Source organism: Convolutriloba macropyga, chromosome 5 (assembly GCF_964194025.1).
Source record: "Convolutriloba macropyga chromosome 5, txConMacr16.3, whole genome shotgun sequence".
Lineage (NCBI taxonomy): Eukaryota > Metazoa > Xenacoelomorpha > Acoela > Convolutidae > Convolutriloba > Convolutriloba macropyga.
In genome coordinates this window covers 74,255,424-74,278,561 of record NC_134472.1, presented here as the reverse complement: position 1 = coordinate 74,278,561, position 23,138 = coordinate 74,255,424, and the positions used below count along the sequence as shown (strand labels likewise).

Below are 23,138 nucleotides of genomic sequence, written 5' to 3'. Positions count from 1 at the left end.
TTGATCGCAAAAAATCTTAAAGACTGCGTAATTGAGACTGTCGTGTTCAGTCCCTTCTTGAATAAGTTTCGTAAACATGACATAAAAATTAACTCGATGCTTATTTTTCTACTGGAGAGCTTATTTTCTAAGAGCCACCGACGATTTATAATTCTATATACGCCCAACGGACATTTTTGCTGGTTCGGTGTCAAATTACATCGGTAAGGGTGTTATCAAATTGTTTGTTATCGCAAATAGAGTTGCTTAAAACACTCACGTGCACTTATTAAAACGCAGAAAGTCTGCAGTGCCAGAAGTTAAAATGCCAGAAGTCGCTACTTAGCCAGAAGTTGAATTTCAGTGACTTTCGTCATTTTAAAACGTGCGCGTTTCGTGTTTTAAGTATGGTTAAGTGACTCTGCAGAAGTCACTTCGAAATTCTGACTTAATATCTCGAACTGCTTCGCGGTTCTCGATAAACGCCAGAAGTTCTCAGTGACTTCAAGCAGAGTCACTTAATCATTACTTAAACCACGAAGTCATCCCATTTGACAGATAGTAAAACGTAGGCACAAAATAACACATCTGTAAACTTCAATTGGTACTAAAACATTTCAATTTGGGATAAAATCAAATAAAAGTATATCAAATAGTTAATAAATATAACTAGTTTGCCAGCTGTCAAAGTTTATAATTAACCACCTTTGAAAAATGGACGCATTCTTTAACCTGTTTTGCTTTCTTTGAAAACTCGTCCGACAATTCGTAAGACGATCCTTTCGATCTATGAGTGATTATATTCTTCTTTATCCACGCAACAGCGTCACCATCTAAGGCGCTGCCTAGAATCTGTTTGCGGAGGGTTTGGGCAAACTCTAGAGCATCTGCAGACATGCTCTCGTACTTTACAGGGAATATTCGATTGGCGTGAGAGAATGTCGAGTTGACTGCAGCTGAGTATCGTCCTGAAAGGCTAGTATTGATAATAATTAGGAAATAACTCTTCAACTATAGTCTAGGCCTCGACATATGAAAACATAAACTGACTGAAGTCGGTCGAAGTGCTCTCGAACGACTAGCGAGGCAGACAATTTAGATGGGGGCATAGGCCAGAGAAACTTTTATGATGCAAAAACTTCTGACAACGGAGGGGCTCGAACCCTCGTCTACTTCGAGTAAATATTAGGACATTACCCACTACGCTACACTCCCAAATCACTCAGAAACCTCAGAAATCAAGCGTGAAAAAGTCACTCAAGAAATGAAATCAAAAGAATCTTCTAGAGGAAAACGGTCAGGCAAAAATTTTGCATTGAAAAGTAACACCTTTACAATAGTTGCCTCAGAATTCGTTCAAGGGCAATTAATTACCGTCATCAAACAACAGAGAATCCATTAAATGACTGTCTCGAACAGCCTAACTTTAGCGTTTTTGCGAAAGAAATTGGTGTGAAAATCACACGAAAATGTGTGTGTGTGCGTGTGTATGGGTGTGTGTGTGTGTATGTGTGTGTGCGTGTGTGTTTGTGTGTGTGTGTGTGTGTGTTAGTGCGTGTGTGTTTGTGTGTGTGTGTGTGTGCGCGTGTGTGTGTGCGTGTGTTTGTGTGTGTGTATGTGTGTAAGTGTATGGGTGCGTGTGTGTGTGTGTGTGTGTGTGCGTGTGTGTGTGTGTGTGTGTGTGTTTGTGTGTGTGTGTCTGTGCATGTGTGTCTGTGCGTGTGTGTCTGTGTCTGTGTGTGTGTGCGTGTGTGTGTGTGTGATTTTTAGTGTAGGAGTACGACATCAGATGATTTCGTCTTAAGGAAACATGCAAAAAATCGTCTGTTTTCACATGATTTATCGTGTGTTTCACAGGAAAAGTTGTGTGGTTAAGCTCGAGAAAATCGTGTAAGTGGTCCTAAAGTCTTATGTTCGTTTTTATATGAGAATTCGGGTATAAATACAAGAATTTTTGTCTGATTCACACGAGGAAAATTTAGAGTGTTCATCTAGTTTTTTTTTATCGTTGGACATTAGCTTGACCCAAAATGGTTAAGGTGCCTTCAGGTCGTTGATGAATAAATCAATTTGGACGAATATCATAAATTAGCTCATTTTTGATAATTGCTAGTAAAGCAGACCCTTTGTGGGCTCCTTTTACGACCTTAAGTATAAAGAGTTAGGGCTACTTATTTCTGCGCGCGAAGTAGACTTACCTATTTCTCAGACTAACCGACTCTGTAAAACGCTGAAGATATACTTTAATTATAACGGTGTATAATTTACATATCACCGGAGTCAATGCGTAAAGTATACATATGGTGTAATCATCTACTTCTACTAAACTGATTGAGGTCAGCCGTGCAAGCACTATATATAAGAGAATAGTGTCTTCTCAGTCTCTGATTTATTGGAGGTGTACATTCAGTTTTTCATCTGCTACACGAGTGTTAACATCGTTTTTCACACTACACCGCGTCATGATCAGAGGGGAACGATCAACGTCATCATACTGCTCAATTAGCAATGCCTCAACTGTACTTATCCATTTAAGCACGTTCTGATCAGATGTTTATATTGCGCTTGTTGAAAATTTTACCGTTAAGTTTGTTAGAAATCAAAAAATAAGCAGAAAAAGAATAAAGAATAAAAATAAAGCTGGCTCAAGATTAGATGTAGGTAAATTAAATAAAAGAGGAGATCAACTCCGAGTAATAAAAGTAGGTGCGTTCTAAATTTTAAGACAATTAACGCCTATCCAAAAGTAAGAACCCGGCAGGCCGCACAGAAAAGGTAAATGTCGAGTTTTCTTCCGTCTATTTCGATCATTGAGGAAGAACTGTTTTAGAAGACTTAAAGGAGCAAGAACGATTGTTAAATGAAAATTTACAAAGTATTTTGTGGGGTGATGTGAGGGATAAACAGTAAGAGACTGTTTGCACCTGAGTAATAGGAATGCTGTCTCACCTAATGAGAGATGGAGTGACAATTGGTCAGTGCATGTCTCTTTGATTCCACTTACTCCAAAGCCACGATCTTCTCTGAAAAATAAACAAGAGACGATAATTTGGCAGATACTTTTAAATTCTTTCATTTTTAACTGAGATTCAAAGTAATGTCATTGAAAAAAACTAGGTGGAACATAGCCCATAGATTACTGGAATAGATGCGAGATAGATTTGCGTGCCGTATAATATAGATAGAAAAAGAGACAGCTATATGTTGAAAAAGTTATCGACGCCGCTTAAAAAATCCATGTAAAAACACCCAGCGCTAAATTGACAAAGACGGTTAAAATTCATTCCACTGAAGCCTTTTTATTAGAGATTTTGTTACACATGTGAGTTCCTTTGACTAAGTTCATACTAATGTAAATTAAACTTAAGTTTTAAAGTGCAAAAAAAAACAAATTATTGAGTGAGCTGAGTCTCGTATGATCAAAATCTAATCACGCAAATGAGTACACACACACACACACATACATACATACATACACACACACACACACACACACACACACACACACACACACACAGAGAGAGAGAGAGAGAGAGAGAGAGAGAGAGAGAGAGAGAGAGAGAGAGAGGGGAGAGAGAGAGAGAGAGAGAGAGAGAGAGAGAGAGAGAGAGAGAGAGAGAGAGAGAGAGAAGGATGGCGTCACGCGCGAAAAATCCGTTAATGAGAGGAAGAAGTCATTCAGAAAAGTTGATTTCAGCTTTGCTCTGTGAATTAATGTAATACGAAAAACGCTTCAGAGGACAAAACGAAAAACATAACAGGACAAGTGAGACCTGTCTTTAACTAGAATGAGTGATAGGAGAGTAATAAGTACATAAAATACTTGCAAAACTCACAAAATTACTATTACTTCTGGTAAACGAACAGTGTATGTCATTGAAAGCAAAGGCTAGCAATTTTTTGAATACTTCGAGAGTCTTTAGCACCTTATAAATCGTGTCTTAAATGAACATAAGAGAAGACACTAAAGAGAGCAATAAAAATAAGAAATTAGAAATTATCCGCTTAGAATTTCAATAAATGAATAGATTCCTTTATCAACGTGTGAGACTTTTCTCTAATGAGATTAAATCATAAGAAAACAAAATTTACAACAAATTTTCGCCAAACTCAAAAATTAGCAAAAAAGTTATGATAACAAATAGTGTCAAAGCCCTGAAAACCACTAACTATGGACTCCTACTCTTATTTAGGCCAATATAAATCTCACTGACAACCAACCAGACATGCCATGGATCACACTGAACGACATGGAAAAAATACTCTCTGAAAAGGCAGAATTCTGGGGTAAAAAGCCGAAAAAAATGTGAACAGATCTTCAAAAAGAAAGCGCAACAATACAATCCAAAAACTTTGGATTGTGAACAAGAAAACCGGACAAGTCCTGACTTACAATTCAAATAATTTTCATAGACTAAAAACATAAGGCGTAGAGGGGACAATGAATGAATTGGGAAAATATTCAGAGAATATCCGATCAAAAATAGAAAAAAAAACCGTAATAATTTGAAAATGCCACATGTGAACAAAAAACCACCAGCCAGAAAGCGAATTTTCAATCGAACACTGTTTTCTTATTCTACTTCAAAAGTAAACTGAAACTGCACTCACTTTGTATCTGAAAACTCAGTAAGTTTGAATCGTGTTTTCAAAGCCTACTTAAGGGAGTTAAACGAAACAATAAGCAAACAATGTCTAAAATTCGTATAAAAAGTCATCGAAGCAGCCTAAGAACCTGCAAATTAGTTTAAACCTCATATTAACCCAGACTATTTCACACCACTATCAAAACAACCCTAAAATTGATACAAGGTTATAAGAAAAATTTCTTATCAAAAAATGAAGATAACTTGTTTAAAATGAAGCACATCAACAAAAAATTTCGCTCGCCTACAGAATTTTCTCACACCTCATTTTTTTGTTCTCTCCAAAACAGCGCTATGAACAAAAAGCCACTCTTTTTTCGCTGCACTCTCTTTTCGCTCCATTCTTTACTTTTGTTCAGCACCCAAGTGACACTTTTTTCTCGTATTTTATTTCCAGCTGCGAAAATCACGCCAATAAAGTTGATTAAAAGACATGCCTCCAATACTCCTCTTTGAGTACTAAAAAGACAACACTGCAATATACAATTCAAATTCTTTGAATTGTAAAAAACCACGAACACCGCAATATATCACTGCAATATAGCTACGCTTAACTTACAGCTATGCAGCTATAATAAAATCTCCAAAAGTAAGCAAACAGCTGGGCATTCTGGGCTCGAATTACATACTGGAATGCGATACACACAAACCAACTAATGTCAGAATAATTGCTGTCGAAGGACAGGCGGGTGGAAAAACATTTGACCCCCTCGAAATTATGAGAAAAATTGAGTCAAATAGGTGTAGTTTTTCTAATCAACTGAGTCTGGGACCTCAATCAACTGAATCTATTCTAGTCTGGGACCTCAACCTGGGTATTGAACGTGTCTCTCAGTAGAAGAACTACGCATCATTGGTTTAGTAGACCCAAAAAATAAACTTTGTCTCGTCAAAACTGGTCTCAACTCTACTTTTGGTTTGAAAGTGATTACGGGCAATTAAATAAGATAATTGCTTACGATGACAAATAGACTTTTCTTGGATCCCTGTACAGAATGACGATGGCTAAGTCTGGAAACACATCCAGCAGTTGTTTGTAGAGGACTTGTTGGTCTCGGAGAGGCAGGAAAGTGAGTCTGATGCTCTTGATTATTCTCAGATCTGCAAGAGGACACAGTTCTTTAAACTGCACTTCCTCGGGTGCCTAAAAATTGAATGTCAATTTTTAATCTCTTTACTGCAGAATATAATATCTCTCTCGTAAACTAAACAATAGATATTTGCCTAATATACATAGGTCTCTTGTTCCCAAACATTCGCATTTTGTTCCAAAATCAAACCGAGGATGTGTATAAGCTATATAATGAAAAAGTTTTTTTGTTCTGCAAAAAAAGATTGACTGGTATATTGGTTTATTTGCTCGAACTATCGAACTATTTTTTTACTATTCTTTAATGAGGGAAGAAGCTATACACTAGCCTTGCGTTTTTTCGTTCTGACACCCCCCCCCCCCCCCATTTATATATATATATTGATAGGAGGAAGACATAAGTAGTATCATTCAAAAGCCTTTACACTATTGTAGCAGTCGAAATACTGGATGTACACCTCTAGCCAATCAGAGACTGAGAAGACACTATTCTCTTTTATATAGCGCTAACTCAACTAACTGTAGTTAGTCTATTCTGTAGTTGCACGATGTGTATACTTATGACTCCGGTATTATAATAAATCATCACCGTTATAATTGACGTTCACCTTCAATGTTTTACAGAGTCGGTTAGTCTGAGAAAACTAGTTAGGTCAACTTCGCGCGCAGAAATATGTAGCTCTAACTCTTTATATCTTAAGACTGTAAAACGAGCCCACATAGGGTCTGCCTTACAGTACAACATTGCTGAAAAACATTTTTTGAATTTCACATTTGCTGAGAGGATATGACGTTTTTTTTAATAAAAACAAAATAGTCTAGAAATCCTCTAAGGCGTTAGAAAAAAGTTTGACAATTTGATGATAATTTCAGATTTCAAAAAAAGTGATTTTCGAAAATTGAATTTTCAAAAGTAGTAGACTGCATCACAATAATAAATTTTCTTCTTTTAACTCTCCAACAATTAGATATCGTTTGCCCCCATTTTTATTAATGAATTGTTTTCATATATTGTGAAAAATAAAAATGACTTGGAAACGTTTAAAACAAGTAAACACCAAGGGTACAAACTATGATTCAGATAAATGCGCTCTTCCAGTCCGCACTAAAATTATTTGAAGCCTCATATTTCAAAAGCAGGCGTCGCCTATTCAGGTTTTATCGCTGCCATTAATGTAATTGTTTTTACTTATCAACAAATTTTATCACATCAAGTAAATTTGTGACTTTTTTCGTTCCGACTCCAACTGTGAGGGGAGGAACTATATACTCAAATAGGTTTTTTTGTTCAGACAATTATGGCCGAACGATATATTGGTAGAGAAATATGAGTGGTATCATTTAAAAGCTCGTCGAGAGAAGAGTTTGGAAATAAAAGATTTTTTGATTTTCGTGTTTTTCGAGAAGTTATCGAGGTTTGAAATATTGTGCGAACACGTGATGTTTGGTATGATTTTGTTCACCTTTTGATCAAATTAGGATTTTTTCTATAAAAACATCGATACAAATTTACATTTTATGCTACAAATGAAACAATTTTGAGTTTTTAACCAGCGAAAAGCCATAAAAAGGGCAGTTTTTGACTCATAGGGAAGTTTACAATAAAAAAATCGATTTCTATTTGATAGCTGATAATTTAAAAACAATTTCATACATTTTTCATATATAATTTTTTAAGGTCACTTAAAGACTAGTAACTTTTCAAATAAAGGTTCTGATCATCTCAAGCGTCATTTACAGTCAAATGATTTCCATTGAACAAATAGTCTCTTTTTAAGGAATTGCTCATTATTTATGACTCCGACTCTGAGTTTTCGTAATTTTTAATAAAAATTTGATTTTCTTTTTGAGATTTTCACAAAATTTTGTTCTTTTGACATAGAATCGTTGACTAAGAGTGCAATAGGTTTCCCAAACAGCAGTAATTGATCCTATTTACTAATTTGAGTGGACAGCACATGGCTGTAGAGACTTTAAAAAAAATCGTAAAAATCTTTTTAAAATTAACCGATCTTAAACTTGTTTCTGTGAACTGTAATTCAGTCTCGCTATTGACGGGAACCCCTTACTTTGTACTGCAACAAAAATACATCTCCTTAGCGGTTTTATCTTCTGACTATTGTCGTTATGACTTGGATTCCACCAATTTTTTGTAATTTTTTTTATAACTTTTGGTTATTTTTTCCGTTTTTCATAATTTTAGATACTTTCAAAATCTTATCACATTATCCTATTTTTGCGAATTTGCATAGAGAAAACTTTCAAAAGACCATCGATAATCTTTACAGACAAAAACGTATGGTTTTAATGGCTTCGACACTGTCTTCTCGCACTTCACTGATTATTTTTTTTTGTTTTTGCCTGTATTTGTTGTCGTTTTCATAGCCATACAACTTATTTTGATGATTTATTGAGGATTTAGGAATGACATAAATTACTGCCTTCTCATTGAACCATAACTTATTATAACTTAATATTTATTGATTTTCGTTGAAAGCTATTGAAATTAATGGCTTTGATACTAAGAGTTTTCTCAAAGATTTCGTAGTTTTAACATATTTGTTCAAGTTTGTTTGTTTTTTGAAATCATATTGTTACAAAAGATAATTTTATTGTCGTTAACAAATTAATTGAAACTGAAAAAAATGACAATGAAAAGTTTTCTTTATTGGCTCAATCTTTTTCTCCCTTAATTATTTTTTCATTTTGCTGATTTTTGCTTGTTGTTTTTTTATTCTTCATGTAGGCGTGAAAACGTCTCATAAGTTTCTAACTGAGCGTTTAAAGAAAAAAAATTTTAAGGCAGTAAGTTTTCGCAAATATTCTTAAAGTTTATGATATTATTTGTTTTCATACGTTTTTAAAATTTTTTAGATTTTGTTGTTATATTTGTCAACTTGTATCTAACTCTCAACTCTGAGAGTCCTTATCCACTTGCCTGTAGTTCGAATATTAAAATTGCTTTTGATTTTACGTCGTATCTGATCTTTTAATGATGAACAATATGGGTTTTCATAAAAAATGTGTTAGTAGTCAATACTTGTTCCTTTTTGTCTTCTTTAAGCACATTCGCGTAATAACAGAACCCAATGATTGCCAAATGAGGTCCAAGTGAGCATACTTAATCTTTCAGTATAGTTTTAACTGAAATAGTTTAATTAACATTTAAAACAAAACAAAGTTCAGATAACAGCGAAAGATTTTAATAGCTTCAATAATTTGTGTTTTCGAAATTTGTTTTTATTTTCTTTTCACTTTTTCTTCAATTTTAGTCCGTTTGAGTGGTTTATTATAACCAAAGACAGATTCTATTAGTTTTAGAATGACTTTTCAGTAAATTTAGCAACAATTTTTTGTTAGAAGCTAATGGTTTTTAAAACATTTGTAAATATTTGGTTTAATAAGTTTTGGTTAATTTTGGAACTTCGCCTCATTATTGCTTCTTTTTTTCAACTTGCTACCTAGTCTCTTCAAAATAAAATACTATCTTCTTTGTGGTAATGAAAAAGTAATTTCGTGTAATGGAGATTTTTTCTGACTAAATTTTGACGTTGTTACCAGGTGCTTTTAAATTTGGATGTTGAATTTTTGCCGTATTTTTTTTTCTTTTTGCTTATTTCGTTGTTTAATTTTTCTCGTGTATTCTCATTAATAGTGTGAGATCTCGTGAGCACTTTAATGAGGTATGGCATTATGTAATTAATTTAGTGGTTTGTGTACCGATTTTTTTGAACTCAAAGATCTATTTTTGATTACCATTTAATTTGGTTCACCGTTATGTAGATGAGCGCGGGTCGGAACATCATGTGCGAAGGCACATTAACGAGCCTCCTTTTTGTTTTTTTTTCAGTTTTATTTCCAAATATCAATCTTGACAGAAAGAACAGTATATGCTCTAAATTAATATGTAGTTCGAATAGAGCTCTTTTAAAGTACAATTACTGAACATAATGACTTTTCAGGTACCCCCAGGTTCGCTGTGTTTCGAAAAATTAGTCGATGATAATAAAATCAAAGCGAATACAAGTTCTCAAAAGATGTGTAATCATAGTTGTTGGAATTTTATAGTTGTTATTAGCTGCTATATCTGATGATTTTGACAAATCTTAATTTAAAAATAACTAATTTCCTAAACATTATCAAATTGGTTGCTTTTATAAAATTTTATCACTATATGCCTTTGGTAAGTAACGTTATTAGGTATTAATAGTTTTGTAAAAGCAATAGTGGGAAAATAATAATTTGTGAAAATATTTATTTTAAAAAAAACTCAGATTTTGCCGAAAACTCTATGTGTAATTTTATACCATTTTATTAAATATAGTGCTACGAAAAATTGATGTAGCTTCCACCGGGGATGTAAAATTTACATACTTGATAAACTGAGATTCCACTATTGTTTGTAATTTTGAGAAATATCTCAGATTACTTATTTGTAATCTGAGAAATGTTTACTTGCATAGTTGGGTATTCAAATAATTGTAGGCTTAAATCGATGGCGCAAACTAACAAATCAATTAAATTTTGGGGACTCAAAATAAATCGGATGTGATAAAATACTAATTTGAGGAACTTCGATGACTTATGAATAATAATAAAAATTTCAATATCAAAAAAATCAATGGATAAAATTTGAATTGATTTAGCTCGTTCCAATATTTTCAATTCTCAATTCAGCTCAATTAATGATTGGCTAACGGTCCGGCCAACTACGAATTCACTTACATGATGAAAAACGTAACCAATCTGCGATATCAAATCCATCCTAAATTGAAGCTTTCGGAATATCATTTTGTTTGTCTATGATTCCATCTTTCTATAAAATTTGCCAAATCTCTCATCCTTCGTTTATCATCCATCGGACCTTTTTCAGCCTGCATCACCATCTCTAGAGTTGATTGCTTTAAAAAAACATAAAAACCCTATTCCCAATACTATCATGCAATGTGTTTGCGTCAAGATATTTTGAGTTTCAATTGCTTCGAAAAATTCCCATAAATCTCTCATAATTTTACTCATATTTTTCAATTTTTTAGAAAATATTGTTTAAATTGACCGTTTATGGTTTTTGTTAAGTTTGATTCCAGCCAATTTTATTACTTACTAATATAGATTACAACTAAAGCAACTGAATTTAGACAATAACTTTTTATTCAGTTTTGTGTCTTCAAAAATTTTTCTTGATATACTTTTTTCAACAACTTGAGCATCATTGCATTCAAATTTTGAGTTTTGGATTTATTTTTGGCAAAGTTAACTATGTTTTCATGATCAAACTGAACTCATAGTCTCACTGAACTCATGGTGTTGACAAAAGTTGAAAAAAATTTTGAAAGATTTCGATACCGTTTTCTTATTTTCATGGTCAACAACCAATTTTGATTCAGATCAGCATAAGTTGTAAAATGAAGTTCTAATTTGGACACAGAACTGGACAATTTTTAGCAACCAAACATTTGTAAATTTCGAAAAAAAATCAGAATTCTGGGTTCAAAGCTCTACCAAATAATTTTTTTTTTGAAGTTTTCAAAAAATTCCGAAAAAATAAAGCAGCATGATAATAGCCAATGCAATTTTTTGGCTGTACTTGAAGAAGGTCAGATAATTACTCTTTCCAATAACATTAAATTCAGAAAATTTAGACAAATTACAGGAAAAACGTTTTTGTTGACAGAGATTCAAACCAGAATAGATTCAAAATGTTTAATCAAAATTGATGGTTTTCAGAATACTTAATAAAATATACCTTTGGGTCGACTGGCTTGAGTCTTGAGTCCCTTCGTGTGATTCTGGCGAATCTGTGGTTGTAGACTCTCTCCCTCAAGTCGCCAGGCACATTACATGTCAGATAGGCACACAACAGTCGGAAGATCTCTTGTAAGGTGCCTCTAAATCTTAATGCTTAACAGATTAGATGTCTCACGCTACCCGGGTCGAGGTGTCACCGCTAAAAATTGCTAAAAGATGTAAGATTTGCGGTGAATTTGAGTAAAAGTGTAAGATTTGCGTTCAATGCGATGATTGCGGTGAAAAAAAACTTTTAAGCGGTGAAAGTTTTTCTTTCAGCGCTTAAGCGGTGAAAGAAAATTTTTCACCACTACCAGCAGAATATGGTGAAAAAAATTTTTCACCGCTACCAGCAGAATGCAGTGAAAAAAATTTTTCACCGCTACCAGCAGAATGCGGTGAAAAAAAAATTTTCACCGCTAAAAATGCAAATCTTACAAATATTCACCGCGCTAATTTCAACGCTTATCTTATATTCACAGGAAATATCATTGAAGTAAGTGACAGGTGGCGCAGTGGATTACGAAGTTGGTGACACGCATGAGGTAGAGGTTCGAACCCTTGTACAGCAGTTTTTTTTTGTAAGAATTCCGGTGAATGCGGTGAAAAAAAAATTCAGCGCAAAATTCAACGCAATTCTTACAAAAATTCACCGCTTTCAGCGCATTCAACGCTAAAAGATGCGGGCGCTTTGCGGTGAAAAAAGATTTTTTTCACCGCTATTCATCGCTACTCTTACATTATTTTTTGTCACCTCGACCCGGGTAGAGGAAGCGGAACTTACTTTTCGGATGTTTTCCGTTTGCGCCCCCCCCCAGTACGTTATGAGCCCCCCAGTTAGAGAGCACGTGCCATTACATACTAAATTTCATCTAAAAATATGGCACGTGCGTCTGTGGGGTGCAAATAATATGCACCCACTAAGATGGGGGGGAGATCCGATTTTTCTACTGGTTAATATAGACGCAAATAAATGCATAGTAGAAGACAGTGACTTCACAGTCGATAGACTGTAGCACACAGAAATTGGGATAGAAGTATGTCAAGCTGTGTATTGATGTGAGAGAGAAGTATTAATCAACGTTTCAGTTGGCGGCAAGATTTGTTACAAATCAGTAGGTTTATATAGCATTATGTTCCCGCAATCATAGCTCAATGGTTGTGACATCAAACCCGAACTGTAACTTTTAAATCAAAAATCGTAAATTATCGGCAGTTATTCTTGACTTCCTTCACCCCTCCTTTCGGGTTGGGTCTCACCTAAGAGAGCCGCGCAAAACCTAGCGTGTTTTGTTTTCCCTTACATGTCAGATAGGCACACAACAGTCGGAAGATCTTTTGTAAGGTGCCTCTAATTCTTAATGCTTAACAGATTAGATGTCTCACGCTAGAGGAAGCGGAATTTAATTTTAGGATCTTTTCTGTTTGTGCCCCCCCACCAGTACGTTATGAGCCCCCCAGTTACAAAGCACGTGCCATTACATACTAAACTTCATCTAAAAATATGGCACGTGCGTCTGGGGTGTGCAAATAATATGCGCCCACTAAGCTGGGGAGGGGGAGATCCGATTTTTCTACTGGATAATTTATACGCAAATAAATGCATAATAGAAGACAGTGACGTCACAGTCGATAGACTGTAGCACATAGAAATTGGGATAAAAATATGTCAAGCTGTGTATTGATGTAAGAGAGAAGTATTAATCAACGTTTCAATTGGCGGAAAAATTTGTGACAAATCAGTAGGTTTATATAGCATTATGTTCCCGCAATCATAGCTTAGTGGTTGTGACATCAAACTCGAACTGTAAGTTTTAAATCAAAAATCGTAAATTATCGGAAGTTATTCTTGACTTCCTTCACCCCTCCTTTCGGGTTCGGTGTCACCAAAGAGAGCCGCGCAAAACCTAGCGTGTTTTGTTTTCCCTAAGCCCTTGGTGAGGACATCTGCAATCATGAGGTCAGTTTGTAAGTATTTCAATTCTAGTTCTCCCCTTTCTACAAGTTCCCTGATGAAATGAAGTTCAAGTGCAAAGTGTTTTGTTTTTCCATAGTGAGTGGACTGCTTGCTGAGCGCTTTGAATGCCTGGTTGTCGACGAAAATCTCAATAGGTTTTTGTACCTCAACGCTTAAGTCCTGCAGCAGATCTCTCAAGTGAATGGCCTCCTTTGTTGCCTCTACTAAGGAATTCCATTTTAGCTTCTGCCATTGATGTAGCAACACATCTTTGAACCTTTGTTGACCAGCTGACAACGGCTGAGCTACTACTAAGTTTGAAACAATATGCTGAAGTGCTTTTCCTATGGTCTAAACTTCCTGCTCAATCGGCATCGGAGAAACACTCTAAGGTTGACTTATCTCCCCTCATAAAAACTAAACTCTTTGACTTAGAACCTTTGAGGTATCTCGAAACTCTTTTTCCGGCTTTCCAGTGCTTTTCTCCTGGATTATCATCAAAAGAACTGAAGAAATTTGCTACAAAAGCAATGTCTGGTCTACTCGAGCAAGCTAAATAATTCAAGCAACCCACTAAATTTCGATAATCAAAATTTTTCATGCGCTCTTGCTCTTCACTCCCCTCCTGAGGGCAGTCTTCTCTTGTTAGTTTTTTTTCTGCAAGTGGTGTCTCTACTGATTTCCAACTTCTTAGTCCAAATCTCTCTAACAGCTTTTTAATATACTGTTCTTGGTTGATTTCAATGGAATTTTCCTTTTTCACAATTTTCATTCCAAGGAACCAACAAAGATCCTTTCAATAACTCATTTTGAAATCCTTAGACAGCTCACTCTTGAACCAAGACGAGAAGTTTTCCTGAAACTCACAGCTTATTATGTCATCTACCCACAAACAAACTACTCCTTGAAGTTGTCTTTCACTTTTCTTTATGAACAAACAACTATCATGACCCGAAGATTCAAAAGCTTTAGCTACCAAAAAATTCCTAAATGTAAGATACCAATTCCTTCCTGACCGCTTAAAACCGTAAAGACTTTTCTTCATTAAACAAACAAGAGGATTTCGTTGGTTGTCTAATTGCTCAAAACCTTCTGGTTGTTTCTTGTAATTTTCTTCAGCTATAGGTGCATTAAGATATGCCGTTTTTATATCCATTTGTCTTATTTTCGACCCTTTTTGAACACACAAGCTCACAATTAAACGAATTGTTGACAACATAGTCGTTGGTAAGTATGTCTCATGAAAATCCTTCCCTAAGACTTGACTATAACCTTTGGCCACGAACCTTGCTTTGAATCTACTTATCTCCCCCGTCGGACCATATTTAACTCCAAAATGCCATCTACTACCCACTAATTTTGCTCCATAATCCTCAAATAGATCCCAATCTGTATTTTCGCTCAGTGAGTTATATATGTCCTGCATTGTTTTCTTCCAGTTTTCATTCTTGATCGCCTCTTTTGCGTTTTTAGGTGTCAAATTTTGATCAACAATTTCACTTAAAAAACTTTTTCACTCATCTCTTTGTTTACCTCATGTTCTAGGTTTGCGCGTTCAATCACTCCGAAGTAATAGTTGTTCTCGTCCAACCTTGCATTCTTTGTTTTTGCACCTTTAGTTCACCGCGATCGTTTTCTATTCCTATCAGAAAAGATCTACTATCGAGTGCATGACCTTAGAAAATTCCCTTTTTCGCTTTTCTGTCTATTTCTTTTCTGAACTGTTTCTCTATGAAATGGTAAGCAACACAACCGAACACTTTCATGAAACTAAGATTTGGTCTCTCACCATACATGGCTTCATGAGGGGTTTGCTTTTTTGCCGAATGATAGCAAAAAATTTTCAAATAGAATGCCATGTTGAGCGAATAAGTCCAATAATTTTTCTCTAAAGAGGCCTGATCTCCTAAACATCTAGCAGTTCCTACAGTGACGTCTCAAAGTTTTTCATTTTTACCAATTTTTGTGGCGTGTACGCCGCAGAATTCTCAAGCCTGATTCCTTTTAGCCGAACAAACTTTTTAAAGTCGTTAGCTATAAACTCTTTTAAACCGTCTGATACTAAATTTAAAGGCTGGCCTACATCTGCACAAAATTGTTGAAAATTCTCTAGAATCTCGTCGCTTGACTTCATAAAGTAAACCCTACAATATCTACTGAAGCTATCAACAAATCCTATCGCGTACTTGTGGCCATTTACAGCCTCGGGGGCAATATGCCCTAACATGTCTGTGTGTGCACAATGTCCAACAATGCTTGTGCTCTTGTTCTGCAATTTTTTCATTTTGGTTGTTTCTTAGCCTTATTCAACTCACAAACCTCACATATATCTACCAAACTGTCGCCGATACGCATTCCTTCAACGTGTTCAACTAGTTTGCTAAGGTCCGTTAAATTGTTGTGATCCAGAGGCAGTTTTCCTTGCAAGTTTTATCAATCTACCTAAATTCCCAAATGAACAAATTTTTCTCCTGTCTAAATGGGTACTCAACTCCGCTTTTGTCAATTATGCTTAATTCTAATACTATCAAAACTTCAACTCCTGCTTCTCTATGTTTACTAATTGACACTAGACTGTGTGAAATTTCAAGTGTAAACAAGGCTTTCTCCGAGATAATTTTTCTGTTAACCTGATTACTATCTTTAACTAAAAATGCAACTGTACCTCGGCCAAAAATCTCAGACTCTGTTTTGTTTGCGTTCTGTGCTTTGCCCGAGAAACTATCATCGATATCGATAACCACTTCCCTGTTGTTTATCATGTGACTTGTTTTCCCCGAATCTAGCACTAGTCCTACTCCCTCATCATCAACTGGGCATAAAAAGAAACTGAAGTATTCTTCATCTTTAGCTAAATTATGTTCCTCATTTCTAACATTTCGCCTGGCGTGACTCTCAAACTTTTTATTCCTACATTCTGTAGCTTTGTGTACAAACTTATTGCATTTGTAGCAATGAATTACTTTGCTGGTATTAGGCTGTGGGTTATGAGGCTTCCGGTTATTATTTGAGCGACAGAATTTAGCAATATGTCCTAACTTATTATAGTCATGGCAGCTCTTCTGCTTTGTTAGGAAGACTCTTTCACTTGCGTTTTCCTATCACTCTCTATTCTTCGCTCAGTGTCGAAGTTGATCAGATCTTGCTTCAACTCATCAAGTGACTTATCCTCACTACCGTATTAACAAGTGTGACAAAATTATCAAATTCGTTCGGCAGAACTTCCAGTAGAACTGGTGTGAACATGTTTTACTCAAACACTCGTTTACTTGGTTAAGGTTATATTGTAGTTCCTCTGCTCTTGTTATATACTCGATTAGCCTTTCGTCGTCTCTTTTAACAATGCTAGTGAGTTTGCTGGCTAACTTTTGTAATCTAGGTCTCTCAAAGCTAAAAAATCTCTTAGTTAACACATCCCATGCTTGAGCCCCATCTCCTTTATATGGCCTAAGATAAAAAATGACCGCTTGTCCAGCGCCGAAACAAGCTCATACCATATTTGCATTTGTTTTTCTTAAAAAAGTTCTCTCACTTTAGCTATAGCTGCATTTTTTGGCTCGTGAAGCGTTAGGGCGTGTAGAAGGGACATAATTTTCAAAAGTGCTACTACCATCAAGTACCTTGTACAACTTACGGACAAATATGCGAGCTTCAAATTGCTCCGAAAAGTACAAAAAGTCCTCCTCTTTCCCGCTGAATCGGACACGTTCGTTCTTATCACTCATCTCTTGTCTAACCAGTCTATCAATTCAAAACAAAAATTAGTCTCTCTAATCAATTTATCAATTCAAAACCTTTTCACTTGTTACTACTCGTACAAATAACCAACTCTTAGGAGAACTAGGATTAAAAGGTCGGCAAACAAAAAGGTCCCACATGCACACACTACCCTCTTGTCTATGTCAATACTGGTCACTGAGAAACGGCCAGGCCACGTCCTTACGAGGTTCGACAGTAAAAGGATCCTCTGGGTCGGGTGTTATCCCTAGCGGAACCCGGGTTGCAATAACTTCACAGACTCAAGGGCAGTCTCTACACGTATCGCCCCTATCATTTTTCAATCAAGATATATCATTTTTCAGTCAAGTTCAACCATATTTGTAGAGTGTTCAAGTTTTGCGCTGCTCTACTCGTTTATTACAATGTTTTTAAATCAAAATCTGAACGTAGTTCAGCAAATCAGCGCTTTTTCAAAAAAATGTCCGGTGTTCGGAAATGCAAGCGCGTCACAACCAATAAGCTACCTTTTAGAAAAGTAGCTTTTAACAAATTTAAAACAATTAATTGTTTTCAATTTTGGTTTGGCACTTTGCCGGCACTCAAACAGAATTTTTCAAAACTAGGGCATGGAACTTCACCCTGCTGATCCTTGCTAACTACTCTTTTCGGACTCTTTTTGGATTTTCGTCTCTTTGGCCCTTTCTTGTCTCTTTGGCAGTGTCTTTGCTGTTTTGTCTCTGTTTTTGTTCGGCCGCCTTGCAGAAAACTTTTTGTTGCAGCTTTGCGTTTGGCTGAGCACAGTAACCTGTCAAGCTGTGTATTGATGTGAGAGAGAAGTATTAATCAACGTTTCAATTGGCGGTAAGATTTGTTACAAATCAGTCGGTTTATATAGCATTATGTTCCCGCAATCATAGCTTAATGGTTGTGACATCAAACTCGAACTGTAACTTTTAAATCAAAAATGGGAAATTATCATTCTTGACTTCCTTCAAAATACACAATAGACGGGAAGATAAATTTCAAGGTTCGAGTGCGATGCGCGATTGAGAGCGTAAATCTTTTACAAAAATCTATGACCTCCTGGAGAAAATTATGACAGAAAAGTGATGTGTTGGAAATTTTATCTAATATTGCGGAGAGAGAGAGAGAGGTACAGAGGGAGCAAGGGAGATGAGAGCGAGCAAGTTGTAAAAAAATCATAAGGCAATCAAAAACTTTTGTTCGGAACAGGTTTTTTGCAACTCATTTCGACTTCAATTTTTAATTTTTTCGAACTCATTTTTGCAATAAAGTGCTCTCTGCCATCAGCATCAGAGTATAGTATAAAAGTTTAATTTTTAAATGCATTTTTATCCATTTTGATAGTTAGCAAGCATTTTGTGATGAAAAGTTACGATTATAATTGTTTTGACAATTTTCATGATGTTCTGCCGATCTTCTTGGCACAGCTATTTTCTTTTTGTTACTTCTGGCAGTAATAATATAACAACAAGGAGAATCGGTAATGAGTATTCGCACAAAATGTTCCAACCCTTCAAACAATAAATTATGGATAAAATTTAATAAATTATGATTTTACCTCGCCCTCGATGTTAATCTCAGCTAAGTTTAAAAATTGATACGTACTTCATAGTACTTATAACGAGTTACTCTATAGAATGATTGCGGTGGCCAGTTTTAAAAAAATGACACCAGCTTTTGAATAATTTGGAGTATATCTCAAATTGTCCTTAGCTGCCAACTATATCACCAAATTTTCTTTTTTTAATAAAAACAAAAATAAAAAAAATAGCTGCTTGATTGCAAAAAATAAGCTGCGATAGCTTCAAAGACCTATGCTATCCGAATTCAAATATAAAAAGATATAAAAAATTGAAAAGAAACTTGTTAGTTGAACTGTTGTCAGGGCTGCAATTGATGCACACCTATGTCTAAAAATTCCCCTCCAAGTAAAATCCATTGATGTTAGGATATCCCCAATCGACCTCATTTCCAATTAAAGTTCGAAAATGAGGTTAATTAGTTGTGATAAAAAAATATTGACATTAAAAAAAACAAAACCAGGTAAAATAAGTATGAAATGGCGATTTCGCAAGAAATTCAGTCGTTGCACCGCTTGATTAAATGACACAAAAGGTGCAGAATTGATCTCACATGGCCGAAACAAAAATCATGATGACGAAATAAAAAACAATTACAGGACGGGTACCAAACACAATCGAAACAAGTGAATGAATTAATAAAATCCTCGATCTGACCATAATATCAATTGAACATTGGGAAATAGTGCCAAATAAAAAGCAGTGTCACAAGAACGAAGAAAGTAAATAGTAATTGTTTGTTCCAAAATAGATTCTAAAATATCTCTGGCTTGAGTTATAAGAGAAAATGGAGACATGAACAACAAAAGCTGTTAAAAATCTTGAATTGAGCAAAAATTGTTTTGGATTTTCTGAAGAATCTTGCTGCTTATGTCCTGAGAAGCAACATTACAGTGCATGAAAGTACCCAAAGGCCAACTCAAAACCAATAAAAAAACTAAGCAACAGAGGTTCACCTCAAAAAAGCAAAGCTGATGAAAATTTGAAAAAACTATTACTAAATTGTCAAATTTATCTAACATGTAATTAATCAAAATCAACTATTGGTTGTGAAACCCTGCAAAAATTACTAAGTTGCTGGGTAGCAGACACATGGTTAAAGATATAAGAGACATTCAGCAAAGTGAGAACCAACAAAAAAAAGCTTAAAAATTTTGGAATCATAGCACAAACAAATAACAAGTCCCCGAGGTTCATTAAATTAATAAACTCAAAATCAAATGTGTGCTGCTAAAATTTAACCTTCAACTTTTGCACGCCCATGTATTTGAAAAGTTTGATTTAACATACTTCAGGAAGAACTTAAAGTTTTACCCAGAAAAAAAATCGAAAGTCTAAAATTCTTAGCTTTTAAATTTCAAGTTGACGTCACCAATACATATACCTCACAAACGAGACCAAGACAGTATTTAATAATGTTTGCTTCTGACGTTAAATTAACACCATTTACTATATTCTCGAGATAAAAGCCAAAAACAACATGAAACGTTAGAATTTTGAAAATTTCATGAAGCAATTTGAATTTAGTTTATCAGATCATATTAGTACATATAAGATTGTAATGAATTTCATATTTTCTGGGCTTTACATGTTTGTACCGTTTTGAAAGCTCAGTCATCGTAAAAATGTGTGAACAAATTTAAAAGATTAAAACATACCTGCACAAAACGGGGCAACAAGCAATAAAAATTTTTTCGGTTGTCAAGACCAAAAGAATAGCGATTATAGCTTTTGCTAGCTATAAAGTATGAGCAATAGATATGGCAGTTATTAGAAACAGTTAGTTTATTAGGAATCAATGAGATAAATAAATAAAAACGCGTAGAAAAACAAGATCATTGTGAAAATTAATTCAGTCTCATCCCAAAATTATAGTTGTAATTTTTAATCCAGCATCAGTTCCTCATTTTTTGCAGTAAACTTGAATATGACTTTGCCAGAAGTTGCTTTCGTCCAATTAAGTTTACCTTGGAAATCGTAAATTGTTTTAAAACACTTTAAAGTTCTGTGCGAAATGAATACTCAATAGTTAGTGTTGACATTTTTAACGTGAATTTTGAACAAGTGCTCACTTGAGCTACCATAAGTGCTTGCAAAAAAAGATAAGTTTTCAGAGCTAGATTTCAAGATCTATTGTGGCTGGATTTGTTCAAAAAATAATGCTCATTTGAGTTTTTCTGAATGTAAAAGTTTTCAGCAAAGTTTTGATCTCTTAATTGGCGATTTTGTCTCTCAAAGTTTGATTTCTTCTTGGTTTTTCTTCAAGTAATCGACAGAAAAGTAGCTTGTACTGTTTTTAGCAAAACCGTGTGAGCTAGATAATCAATTAGTGGGGTCATGGTTTTTTGCAAAAATTAGTTTTTGGATATTATCTGGGCCGTTCTTTAGATTATCTGTCTATAAGAAATTTTTCTATCTAGAACTATTTCTCGATCTTCATTTCATCGGTTGACTACTATAAATTTGCGTTTACCTATCATTAAATGTATTTTCTTGAAGTTCAATCTCTAATCGTTTCCATTTTCTAAAAATATTTATTAACCTTTCAACGGAAATTACCAATTTTTAGATTCGGAAGGAAAACCGAATCTAGAGATTTTTTAAGTTGAAGAGATAATGATGATGGTCAGAGTAGTCAATTTCCCACTTTAAGTCGTTTCCAGAACTCTTCGGACGATTTTTGTAACAATTAACATGCTATTATTGTATATTTTTAGCTGTTATCACCGCTGACACTTCCACCCCGGGATTACCTGTCCTTAATTACTAACTATGGTAGCAAAAGAAATTCAAACCTTGTTGATGTCGCCTTTACAGAGTAGCGATGTAGAGGTTCAAAAACATAAAATGACTTCTCAGACATTTGACCCAAAATTTGCCCAAATGCAGATGACCCAGATCGCCCAACAGTTGTGATTAAAATCTTCTGGATTTTCACATTTTTTGATCTTTGTAGCACTTCATGATGAAATTCCTTCCTTCCGTAAAACTCCTGCTGGTTATGACTCCCATTAAACTTGGCAGGAATAGAGAAATCGAAGATGTAAAATCGACCAAGGCTAATGGTTAGCGATACTAGAGCTGCCAAAACGTAAAACCTAAACAGACATTTTAATTACCACTTTTTGATTAAATAATTATATGCCGGGGCTAATTAACTTTTTTGTTGTGATTATTAGCTAATGAAGACTTTTAGGATCTATTCTGTTTTACCCCACGCCCCCCCCCCCCTCAGATTAGTGGACTTTTACGCCCCCAGACGCACGTGCTATATTTTACATAGTAACGTGCTATATAACAACATATTATTTGTAACTGGGGTGCGTAAAAAACACTGGGGGCCAAAACAGAATAGATTCGACTTTTATCATTGGTCACAATTTTTTCAGACAGGTACCTACGACAGATTCGAAAACCAAAGATAGCCCAAAAATCCAACAAAAAATTAGGGGGAAATAATGACAGCCAGCGGCCACTATATACAGCCCTGCTTAACATTAAAATTTGATATCAGATATAGCAAATTGTGCATAAGAATTTTTGAAATTCAACCACTTATTAAATTAGTTTTGTTAGTTATACACCAATCAGTATTAAAAATCAGAGTTTAAAACCAATCAAAACAAATTAAATTAATGACTCACAACAAAATGAGAATGGCTGCCTGCGACAAGCGGTATGGGACACTATTACTCCTCATAACTCTAAACTTAAAAAAAAACTGTTCAGCAACGAAATAAATTGTTCAAATTCAAGTACAAATCGACACAAGTTTGTTCATGCTGCGATTGAATGCTTTCACATTACACGCAATTTTGTACGGTATAGTGGTCTATGGTTCGAATTAAACAGCATAATGGAAAAAAGGAAGTTATAAATAATTAAAAAGTCGGATATGGATTCTGAAATTGACTGGTATCGTAAAAAAGCATGCATTTGGCATTAGGTTGATATCCTAAAAAGACAGAGCGAGTCATGGAGTTAATTATTAAGAAATTTTCATTAAGTACTAATCCTATTCGAGACATTTTCTAAATTTTATGTGATAAAGGCAGTCATCGCAGATTAAATCTACCATAAAAAATGTAGACAGGATAAGAGGCAAAAAAATCTTTAAAAAATGATACTGCTTGGCTGATAATATTTAATGTTATAATCAGCATTAAGACTTTGTCATAATCAGCATTAAGTTTTTGGTCATTTTCGACCTTTTCTCAGCTAATAACTTTTTCTGACATTGATAACTTTTAAAGGTAAGAGAATTCATTTTATCGTCAATCTAAAGAAATTAGCTAATGTGGGTTCGCACATAATGTTCCGACCCCACTCATCTACACTATTGGCTTAATTGTCTA

The 23,138-nt window shown here is 34.9% G+C and overlaps 3 protein-coding genes across 4 annotated transcripts in view; all 3 read right to left on the bottom strand.

Annotated features, from left to right (window-relative positions):
- The window catches only part of LOC142339644 (uncharacterized), a 615,633-nt gene extending 606,510 nt beyond the window's left edge, over positions 1–9,123 (bottom strand). Inside the window, exon 1 of the mRNA XM_075389832.1 lies at positions 9,112–9,123. The gene's annotated coding sequence lies outside the window, so the exon portion shown is untranslated. The remainder of the gene's footprint in view (positions 1–9,111) is intronic.
- The window catches only part of LOC142339650 (ras-related protein Rab-5B-like), a 188,396-nt gene that overhangs the window by 164,402 nt on the left and 856 nt on the right, over positions 1–23,138 (bottom strand). The gene's annotated exons all lie outside the window — the stretch shown is intronic.
- LOC142339647 (uncharacterized) lies at positions 565–22,936 on the bottom strand. Of its 2 annotated transcripts, none has more exons than XM_075389839.1 (6): positions 22,428–22,936; positions 21,579–21,881; positions 11,462–11,603; positions 5,585–5,769; positions 2,929–3,002; positions 565–947 (listed from the first exon to the last, which is right to left on the bottom strand). In XM_075389839.1, the coding sequence occupies exons 1-6, from the start codon at positions 22,481–22,483 to the stop codon at positions 664–666; spliced, it is 1,044 nt and encodes a 347-aa protein (XP_075245954.1). In that variant the 5' UTR covers positions 22,484–22,936; the 3' UTR covers positions 565–663. The 2 variants fall into 2 exon arrangements, with proteins under 2 accessions (XP_075245954.1, XP_075245953.1); XM_075389838.1 differs by having other exon boundaries at positions 11,462–11,609; positions 22,428–22,935.